The following is an 11744-nucleotide window of genomic DNA, read 5'->3' as shown; positions in this document are numbered from 1 at the left end:
CCGCCAACCACCCCGTTTACTGAATACTTATATAAGCCTGGTTGTGGCTAGGGTTCGAGCATTCTGCAATGTCCAGTTCTGCCGTCATTGCCAGAATTGAACACATAATAATATTTATACGAAATGCTCGTATTCAACTGAAATGTGCAAGAACTACTAGATATCAAAATCGCCCCAAAAAATATGTACTTCTAGAAGAACCTGGCACATGAATATAATAAATCTAGACTAAAGTAAAGGAACTGAATACGACCAGTAAGATCCACGGGCCAGACAAGACTGATTCATACAAGCCGTGTTAGTAGTCTGAATGAGAGTTTTGGTTCCTAGCAGAACATAAGGATTAGAAGGTCCTGCTTGCTCTAGTTTAGTGAAAACTGACACATGTTGCATCCCCGGAGTCGGTGTCTCACTGCTCGCCTTTGCCCAGAGGGTTCTTCATGAGTTCCCTAGCCTTCCTGCATGAATTCATGAAACGTCAGCTAAAAAGGTCCTCAATATGCAGCCAATAACTACATGATTATCTGTTCTGAAAAAAAACTATATGATTCCTCTTTCTGGGGATAACATCATAGGTCCCTAAAAGTTATTGATGGCACTTCACAAAAGAGCTTCTCATCATCACTGTTTAAGAGATGAGAAGCAGAAGCAGAGTTTACCGAAGTAAACAAAAGGTGGAAAGAATTGCACCAGGGGCACATAACTGCTTCTCACAACAGTAGAAGTATTTTCCCAACCTAAAACCATACTAGCACTCGGAAGACACTCAAAAGAGATAAGCATGTAAGAAAGTGGGCTTACCGTAGTTCACCCTCGATTTCGGCATTCCCAGGATCCAAATTTTGTGCGTCCAAGAGAGCATCACAGGCTTGTTTATACTCCTGGGTGCAGAGCAAATCAAAGAGCGTGACCAAACTGCAATATCAATATGAATTATGAAATACTCCCTCCGTTCATAAATATAAGATGTTCTAACTTTTTTCTGAAATCGGATGTATATAGACATGTTTTACTGTGTTTGTTTACTCATTTCAGTCGGTATGTAATACATGTTGAAATATCCAAAACATCTTATATTTGTGAACGGAGGGAGTAGGTCAGCCATGAACACACTGGCAAGCTAGACGTACCTTGAGTAGCATGAGAGCTGCACCTTGACGGTAGCAAGCTTTTGCCCAATCAGGTCGCAGCATTCTGCACATGAGAGCATCTGACAAAGCACCTTCACCATCATCCATGAGCAGTTTACAAAGACTCCTGTTTGCATACAGTGTTGCACTCTCTGCATGCTCTATTGCCTACACTCAAAAATAAGAGGTCATGCAAATATTATTCTCAACTTAAAACAATAACATGCAAAAAATTTATTTTAATGGTTGTTATGGGCTTCAACATTGCTAACAGCTAGAAACTGTCTAAAATTACTACTCACTCAGTAAGACATTAATACCGCAGAAGATGGAACACATTCTCTTACTAGACAGATTGGCTTGTTGTACGATCAATCTGGATAGAGCTAAATCATTTGATACACTATCGTGAACTTCTTACTGATTCTGGGGATGTCAGACAACAGCGAAGTTTGATGATGGAATCTTCTTTCAATCTGCCCCAAATTGTAAGATGCATGAATTTTAGCACATTCTCAATATACTGGCTTCAGATCATAACCATTTTGTATTGCCCTTGGTTAGATCATCATAATTTTAGTTGATCTATAATCAAATAGATGGTTCTCTCATGAAATCATTGTGTCCCAGTCCTACTGATCATTACTCCTTCCAGTACACAAAAAAGGGACGTCCTGTGTCAAACTTTGATGAACACCATGAAAAAAAACTTTGACCAACAATACTGCTTAAAATATTCAAATTGGGTTGAAAATCAAGTGCATAGATTTGTGTAGAGAAGTATTGTCAGAATATTATAATTTTTAGGGCAGTTGTACATACCATCGCAACAGAATTAGTAGTCAAAATTTTATTTTCAAGACCATGTCAATGCATCCCCTAAAAAAAGACCATGTCAATGTACAAAACATCATTTTTTTTTCAGGAATTAGAGGGAATATTAATTATTTTTGCCAATCAAATTTTCATATTTAATATTAGGAAAGGAGTTAGATATCTTCAACTGGTTCCTGTATTATAATAAATATAATGCAAGAAGTGTACCAAATCATAGAACTTTGTTGCCATCTTATAGTCCTTCTGCTTGAATGCCTTATCAGCATGTGACTTGAACAAACTTTTTCTTCTCTCAAGGTGCCGTTGCTCCTAGATAACAAATAAATGGAACATGAACTGAATATTTTGAATTTTGGAATAATCATCATTTAGTATGATTTTTTTACCACAAAAACATGCAGCAACTTTGTCTTCAGCATTCTTCTTAGTTTGTATATCGGTGGCCTTTAATTTACCATCGAGTGTTGTCACTAAAGTTAGAACAATGTCAGTCTACCTAGATGGCAAGCATTCTAGTAGGAAACATGGGATAATAACACAATGTCAGTCTACCGAGATGGCAAGCATTCTAGTAGGAAGCATTCTAGTAGGGAACATCGGCAGAGATCAAGGTGTTTCTTCTTTCACGAAAACAATCAAGTTGAAATCATTATGTCCTTGTTAGGTAGGTATGTCATGGGATAATAACACAACAACAAAGCCTTTAGTCCTAAACAAGTCAGGGCAGGCTAGAGGTGAAACTCATGGTTCTGGCACGTGGATGGCTAACTTCCATGCACCCCTGTCCATAGTTAGTTTATTGGTGATATTCCAGTCCTTCAGATCTCTTTTTACGGACTCCTCCCATGTCAAGTTTGGACTACCCCGACCTCTCTTCACATTAAATATATACATCAAATACAGAACTTGCCCGGGCAACAACTAGCCATAAGATAAACGAGTGCAACATAGAACTAGTATGTCAGTTACTAAAATATGTTGAGAACTTCTAAAATATACTACTCTTTGACATTTTTACCAAGATACTAATGAATACAACACACCCTGAACATGATGCTGGTGTACTTCACAACTGTGGTATGAGATTCCTGATTATGAGCCTAGTCCAAGCATTCCTGTACCAGCAAGCATTTAACTATTATACAGCGTTACAGATTTTCTTAATACTCGAAACGGAGATAAGTTTACGACAGTTCACATAAATATAACCAGAGTAGAATCTACATGTAAATATCAGTATAGCAGATGCCTTATCTTAGGAGTCGATCTTATCAGGTGTAACCGTGTAAGTTGTTTGTACTTTTCAACCTAGGAACCAAAGGACTCTTTTACTCAATGATTTGTACTCCCTCTGTAAACTAATATAAGACCTTTTAGATCACTAAAGTAGTGATCTAAAAGGTCTCATATTAGTTTACAGAGGGAGTACTAATTATCCACCAGGAAAACCAGATTTTGTTAGGATTTGCTACTCATTACCATCCAGAGTTTTTCATATTATGTTCTGTTACCAAATTGATAGTGGACAATAAATATGGTTCATGATGTCTATTGGTGAGCAGCCCTGTTGTTAGATTAAAGTTGGTAGTTTGTTCCATAGTTCAAAAAGGCGCGTCTAGGCTCTAGGCGATAGCAAAACACCTAACGCTTAATGTGCCATGATTGTGCTTAAGCATGCACTTTGGTCAGAATAACGCAAGGCACTGGTAAAACTCACAATTAATGCATAGCGCATTTTTTAACTTTGGTTTGTTCTCAGATAGTCAGTACCAACAACTTATTTTTTTAATGATTTTCTCTTGAAGTGCAATGCATAAAGTAATCACAGCTTACAACAACACTAATGTACAAATTGAATACTGTAGCACAAAAATATGATGGATTAGCTTTCAAATAATATTCAGTACGCAGGCAGCATAAGAACAGAAAATAGCATACAATTGGCTTCTTTTCTTCAATTTTTGCATGAGAAATTACTCCTGCAATAGTCCAGTTTGGGACATTTGGAATTGGAGAAGTCACAGGAAACAACATTTCAACCTCTTCCATGCAATCGCGTATCGCAGCAAGCTCTACTGGCAACCTACCCAACTGGACAACAAAAGGAAAAATAACTTACATTTTGTCAAACAATTAACGGCTCCATTCAAGAAGAAAACCATAGAGATCACAACAGAAGAACCTGATCATTACATAACATATAATCAATGAAGAAAATTATAATATTGTCAGAAAGAACCAGAGTCACAGTAATTATCAAATGTTTTAACAACACGAATTAGGATGAAGAACCATATCAGTTAAGCTAAAAATGTCAATTTATTTCAGTTGTTATTGCATGAGTACATTGGAGAAATACTGATACCCAGAATGGTACATACTGCTATTTCATTATCTCATCAACTCCGTCAACTGTTTAGAATAATAGCAAAAGAACATGAACATTACGTGATGTACAGCCGACATAAAAAATAATAACATCGTGAGAAAGAACCAGGATCTGCGTAATATTTTTATCAGGTGCTTCAACAAGGATTTACTCAGCAAGCATTCACAAGTTTGCTTAGCAATTCAAACTGCTAGCCCACAAGGTTTCCAAGAGAGGTATTTCACAAAAAGTTGAGGCTGAGACACCACAACAGTTTTTATGTAGGAATCAGGGCCCATAATATCATTCCTACTTATAAAGGTTGGAGTTGGTGGTGATCTCACATGCAGGGCCGGTCCTGAGATTTCGGGGGCCCGGGGCGAATCTATAGCCCGGGGCCCTTAATATAAATACTAAAACAATGATCGATGTATGCATATATATAAAATGTTACCAACAATCACATAAAAATAAGTTGTGCATACTAACTTAATTTATTTTTGTAATATTTCTGAATGCATAGTTAGCTGACATAAATGTGATAAAATTTAAAGAAGAAATTAGTAATTCAAAAACTGGTGCGAATTTGCAAAGGCACCAGACCAACTCAATAAAATCTTACCTATTATCACGCTGAACTCATAAAGGTCAAATCTCTGACAATATACATCCCTAACAATATTTAATCGATCGATTATTGATAATCCTATTAGAACAATGGAGATGCCATACTGAATCTTTTATAAATCTTTACCCATTATCATGATAAAACCGTATAGGTCATCTGTTTCTTGAAGATTGAGACGTACCCTTTCTTCCATGGATTGAAATCACACTATCCCAGTGAGTGGTGGGCATGAGGCCTCCCCTTGGCATGGCTTTCTTCTCCTCTTTCCTGCCATGTGGTGTCTCCCGTCTCCGGCCAAGGAGGATTGCTACCCCTAGCGCTGGTGATTGGGTGAGCTTGCCAGGGAGGCTAGCGATCGGGTACAACTAGTGCTAGGGCTAGAGCAAGCGGTCAGGAGAAAGAGAGATAAAGATCGATCGGAAAAAGATTATAAGATGGAGATCGATCTGTAGGTTTTTTTTCCGAGGCAAGATCGATCTATAGGTAAACATGCGCGATTTCAGCTCGCAACTCGGCGGCGTGGCTGTCCTCTCATTCCTCCCGTGGGCCTGCTGTTCCTTGGTACTACTGCTTTGGGCCATACGCAGTACACATTAGCTAGCTGGGGGGCCCCTGGGTTGCAGGGGCCCGGGGCGGCCGCCCCCCCTGCCCCCCATCAGGGCCGGGCCTGCTCACATGTGGGACCATACAAAGCACTTCTACCCACATGTGAGACTAGCAACCTTCCAAAAGATATAATAAACAAATATTACTTCTACTTGGTGAAAGACGTACCCAAATAAACAAATACACTGCTACCACAATATGAGAACAACACTCTCATAAAAACATAGATTATAAATGCATATGACTCCAATTCAAATCATGTTCTTGATTTCAATTTCTCTGCCCAACAAATTCTTCATGTTCTATAGCATAGCAGAAGACATTCACACATTGCAATTTCAACGTGGTCATAGATGTTGTCCTCCTACCAAATCCATGATCTTACGCGTTCAAATTACTCATGCCCATTGTCCTAAATTTAAATTGTTACCTCATTGTAACTCTTGCAAAGGACCTACAATGGTCGCTTAAAAATCATCAATGACTACAACATGACATTTCGTTCTATTTGCGTTCTCTTTTTAATAATAAACCATGCAGTAGCAGTGAGACACATCATCTTTTGATAATCTCCTAGGCCAGTAGTATCTCATCGTCTTTTTATGGTTCCATAGCAACGCACGGGTATTGTGCTAGTATAGACAAAAATAGTAGCTGCAGACATGAATTCTTTTTAGTTGGTCCATTGAGTGATGGTGGCATTGATATAAGTAGCTTAAAAGAGTGAAAACAGAATGCCAACGGGACAAAGAACATCAATAAGCTAAGAAATATCAATTTATGCTAGTGCTACGCAGAATAGTACATAATGAGATCTCAGTATCTCATCGACTGTTAAATTAAGCACCGATATGACCTTCCAAAAAGGAAAAAAATGTTGATAATTGGGTACTTATTGGATACATTAACCTTTTTAGAATAACAAGAATAGGCATGTTAGGAATGATCAACAGAAAATGTTACACCTGTTGATATAACCATTCAGAATTGGGCTGCATCCCAGTGGTGGGTGTGCGGTGACTGACCCGCCCACCAGAGTTCGATCCCCGTGAGGCAAATTAATATCTCAGGAGGAGCCCTCATAGGTCTTTTATTAATTATAAAGACTCCCAGAAGGCCGGAATGAAGAACTTCAATACACACAAGTGTGATTCCCATAAGCATAGTCAATGACACTAAGTAACCTAAACCAATCGCTAAACAGGTCCCTACATTATAATAAGAGCTGAATATAGTACCATTATGGCTGCATGCATCGTCATGATGCAGAGAACGGGGGCATGCCTCCATTTCCAAAAAAACAGTACCATTAGAAGCTTTAACAAAATATAGTGAAATTCTGCATACCAGGTCAGCAAATATCTAGAAAAAATATAAAACATACATCATCGGGAATATTAGGATCTGCTCCAGCCTTTAATAAGAGCTTAATGTAGTTGGTATAACCTCCTAGCATCGTAGCGAGCACCAAAGGAGTCGCAATGGAACCCTTGCAATCAACATCGGCACCAGCCTGTGAAATGGATTGCGCAATCAAATGTTCATGGTGATATCTCCATGTACATCAACATATAAGCATGCAGAGATGGTAGAGTAAGCAAAATCACAACATATCATGGAAAAGTAGTCCAGAGAATACTCACCTTAATGAGTAGCTTCATGCACTTCAATGAACGGTAAACAAGAGCACTCATAAGGGGACTGTTAGCACCGCTGATAATGATGTTAGGCTGAAAGCATGGTATTGTCTTATTAAGATAATAAACAAAGGTAGCATGATAAATTCAATAGTTACATTTGAGATGAACAAATATATGATAATTAAAAAGCATGCCATCTTATAATCAACTGGCGTGTCTGGTGGTTCAGGGGATCAGATAGTAAGTGGATCATTCAATTGTAATCCTGACCTATCATGCTTGATTAGTTTGAGGATTCGAATGGATTTTCCCATTAAAACAATCACACTTAAATCTCCATTGAGTGTCCCTAAAAAATGATTTTGTACTACAATATCCAAGTATGCATCAACCAAAGCAACCAAAACATACCCAGGTTAAGACATTTTGTCCACGTCATATAACTAGTTCACGAACAAAAAATTATCTGCCCAAATTAGCCGTAATCAAGAGAAATAAGAAATAGTGGAGGCCATATACATTTGCATGGTGGTCCAACAAAATCTTCACTGTCTTATCCTGCTCATTTATAGCAGCCATATAGAGTGGTGTTCCATGGCCAGAGTCTATGTCAACAGGCACTCCTTTTGACAGGAGGAACTCTGTCACCTTGCAGCATCCTGTGGTGAATGGAATGATTCTGTAAGTCGCGTGGGCACAAGCATTGAACAAACGAGTGCAGTAGAGTAAATAATTACAAGTACAATGACCAGATTGCAGAAATTAAGTGTGAGGGTGTGTGACAGGGGGAGTACCTATACACACAGCATGGTGGAGAACTGTCCGTCCTTTGTTATCTCCTTTCACGAGATCACCACCATGCAGACCCGGCCCTGATGGGGGGGCAGGGGGGCGGCTGCCCCGGGCCCCTGCAACCCAGGGGCCCCCCAGCTAGCTAATGTGTACTGCGTACGGCCCAAAGCAGTAGTACAAAGGAACAGCAGGCCCACGGGAGGAACGAGAGGACAGCCACGCCGCCGAGTCGCGAGCTGAAATCGCGCATGTTTACCTATAGATCGATCTTGCCTCGGAAAAAAAAACCTACAAATCGATCTCCATCTTATAATCTTTTTCCGATCGATCTTTATCTCTCTTTCTCCTGACCGCTTGCTCTAGCCCTAGCACTAGTTGTACCCGATCGCTAGCCTCCCTGGCAAGCTCACCCAATCACCAGCGCTAGGGGTAGCAATCCTCCTTGGCCGGAGACGGGAGACACCACATGGCAGGAAAGAGGAGAAGAAAGCCATGCCAAGGGGAGGCCTCATGCCCACCACTCACCGGGATAGTGTGATTTCAATCCATGGAAGAAAAGCTACGTCTCAATCTTCAAGAAACAGATGACCTATACGGTTTTATCATGATAATGGGTAAAGATTTATAAAAGATTCAGTATGGCATCTCCATTGTTCTAATAGGATTATCAATAATCGATCGATTAAATATTGTTAGGGATGTATATTGTCAGAGATTTGACCTTTATGAGTTCAGCGTGATAATAGGTAAGATTTTATTGAGTTGGTCTGGTGCCTTTGCAAATTCGCACCAGTTTTTGAATTACTAATTTCTTCTTTAAATTTTATCACATTTATGTCAGCTAACTATGCATTCAGAAATATTACAAAAATAAATTAAGTTAGTATGCACAACTTATTTTTATGTGATTGTTGGTAACATTTTATATATATGCATACATCGATCATTGTTTTAGTATTTATATTAAGGGCCCCGGGCTATAGTTTCGCCCCGGGCCCCCGAAATCTCAGGACCGGCCCTGCCACCATGATCAAGAAAATACTTGACAGTAGAAACATGACCAGACTGAGCAGACAACATAAATGGAGTCGCACCTGTAACAAAAAGCACACGTCAGCGCAACCGTAGATATCATACTGGCAAACATTGACATGGTAGCCACCAATTTTTTAAATGGAGAAACGGATAGAGAAAGACCTTCAGCTACATCTCCAACCCCAGGAGCATTTACATCTCCTCCAAGCTCCTCCACTAGGTACCTGCAAACCTCCAAATGGCCTTCGCATGCCGCAAGATGCAACACATTACGTCCGTTCGTGTTGATACAAAAAATGGCCAACAGGTCGCCATTTCTTTTGGTAAGTTTCTTTACAATACCTTTCACAAAAGTAAACACAATCGGATTATAGAAGTGAATAGACAAATTAACAAGTTATAAAACCAAAAGAAAAGAAGCAAACATGCTCAATGCACAAGAGCCTCTGGAAATCAAAAGGACCAATCTATCGCATTGCTGGACAGAGTCATGCGGTGAAAATACTTGATAAGACACACTACACTGCAATTTAGGATGCAATGCACGATTGGACCGCATCATCTTTAATTGTCACATCATCAAGAGACTGATCAGACCAGTTTATTTTAACTACGGTATCTAATTATGTGAGCATGGTGATCGGTCCTAAAATTACATGCCATGGCCCATGGCTGTCACTAGGAAAAATATTTTTGATTGAGTATGAGAAAACCTTTGACAAAGGTATAAGATAGGAAAGTCTTGTGAGTAAAACATTAAGAGAAGTACAGAATATTTTTGTACGACAACTTCAGCAAACTATACTGAAACTCTGGAGGGCAACGCACAATAACTCTACACTTACGGGCAACATGACACGGAAATCACCTACGGACACTTCTCCACTAATCTCTTCCTACCCCTGATTTTCAGTGCGGGTCTCATCCCCTCCTGATTTCCAATCAATGTTTCACAGCTCAGCCCGTAACTGTATTCAGTAGGAATTAGGGCGTAAGTGTAGCATTTCTTGGGCAACGCACACTGTAACTACTCCAAATAACTGACAGACGCAACCAAATGGAGTCAGAGACAAGGTCATACTTATCCTTAAAAAAAAACAAGGTCATACAGGCGGCCGATCCAGTGCTTCTCTGACGCAAATCTATCCGTTTCGTTTCTTTTTACTAGATAGAAGGCCATCTGTGCTAACCCAACGCCCATGTTCTAAAATTACCAACAAATCAAGCGACTCTGACCAAATCAAGAAAAGCAGAGCATCAGTGGCGGAGCTCAATCATTATAGTTATTAAGCTAATTTTTTTAAGATTATCAAAGTTTAAGCAGAACTGTCCTTTTGGCCCCCTCAACTCTGCTTTGCCCCTTCAACTCTGCGGACACAGCGCACGCATGACATAACTAAGCAAGCGTCGGTCGCTAGACTAAATCGAAGCGGAGAAGAGTAGAGTAGTAGTACGTTTGAGGCGGACGAGGTTGCCGTCGAGGGCGGCCCTCATGAGAGCCTGCTCACCTGCACACGCGCGCGCGCGATCGCCGTTAGAAAACGCAGTCAGGGGTCAGAGAGAGCAGAGAGGGGGAACGAACTTGGGAGTAATCGAGAGGGTAAGCGAAGGCTGGGCGTACCGGTGCCGTCGTCCTCGACGGTGGGGCGGAGGTAGACAAACGGCGCCGCCATGGCCCAGCCCCGGCGGGGTGTAAGCTCCCCGGAGGCGGCGGCGACGAGACGGAGAACCCTGGGCCGCGGTGGGGAGGGGTTTGGGTTGGGGGCTTCCAATTTCAGCCTGCCGCTTTGGTTTGCCTCGTGAAATTTGGGGACGCTGGCGACGGCGTGGTGGACTGGATGAGCCCGGTGTTGGTGCACCGGAGCCAGCATTCTGCAGCGACTAGTTGCCCCTCGCCCATTCAGTTGCTTGGACAAAGACCTGGTCCACCCAGACTACTTGTTCTTGGGAGAAGGTAGGCGAGTAGCGGGTGAGAGATTTCTTGAGAGAGTGGATGCAGCCAGCCAATGTAGGAGTGACACGTGTAGACAAAGGACGAGCCAAAAGCTGCAGCGCGGACTGCACCTCCCACGGAAATGGCAGATGGCACCCGAGCAAAGGTAGGCGCTACCCTGCCGGGCACCTCGAGCAAATCATATCCCTTGAATTTTGAATGAAGGGACCAGATCCAATAAAAAACAATCTTTAGACAGCGACGTGCTATATAAGAACCTGTCTCTAAATTTTCAAAGGAAAAAAACTGACTCCAAAATTATGCCCCTCTGTAATAATCTGAGTGACTAAGAGCCTGTTCTGAAGTCCTCCTGCTCCGCGCTCCGTAAACTCCAGATGTGAAGCTGGGCCAAACGTTTTTTATGTCAGAAGCTAGCTTCAAGAAGTTGTGACGACCCGTAGTGTTATTTTGGTGGAGTTTGAGAAGCTGAGAAAACGATGCTCCACGGAATCCTCTAAAACGCGGATTGAACTGAAATTACAAGGTGTGCCACTGCCAAGTGAAGAAAAACGTTTCGTTTAACCTCTCTCCTCCCTTCTTTCCTCGTCAGAACAGCCTCGTGCTTGTTCCTGGACCAGAAAACGGTCTCTCCTACCTTTTTGGGCTGCCAGCCTGCCTCCAAGCCGGCCCAATATGGTGCAAGACAGCCCAACAGCCGCTGCCAGCCCAAAGTTGCGAGAGAGAAGCTGATTCAGATGCCGAACGAACCGGGATC

General features: G+C 41.3%; 1 protein-coding gene across 1 annotated transcript; it reads right to left on the bottom strand.

The window, feature by feature from the left end:
• Window positions 1-229: 229 nt before the first annotated feature.
• Window positions 230-10920, bottom strand: LOC123069082 (ankyrin repeat and protein kinase domain-containing protein 1). Its single transcript, XM_044491827.1, has 13 exons — window positions 10658-10920; window positions 10491-10544; window positions 9199-9378; window positions 9027-9095; window positions 8004-8081; window positions 7729-7868; window positions 7213-7299; window positions 6954-7082; window positions 3906-4058; window positions 2175-2276; window positions 1131-1298; window positions 802-881; window positions 230-458 (listed from the first exon to the last, which is right to left on the bottom strand). Exons 1-13 carry the CDS (start codon window positions 10905-10907, stop codon window positions 410-412), a joined length of 1539 nt encoding a protein of 512 aa, XP_044347762.1. The 5' UTR covers window positions 10908-10920; the 3' UTR covers window positions 230-409.
• Between the last annotated feature and the right edge of the window lie 824 nt (window positions 10921-11744).

This window comes from Triticum aestivum, chromosome 3B (assembly GCF_018294505.1).
Source record: "Triticum aestivum cultivar Chinese Spring chromosome 3B, IWGSC CS RefSeq v2.1, whole genome shotgun sequence".
NCBI lineage: Eukaryota > Viridiplantae > Streptophyta > Magnoliopsida > Poales > Poaceae > Triticum > Triticum aestivum.
Note: the sequence above shows the minus strand (reverse complement) of the source record. Positions and strands in the feature narration are given on the sequence as shown.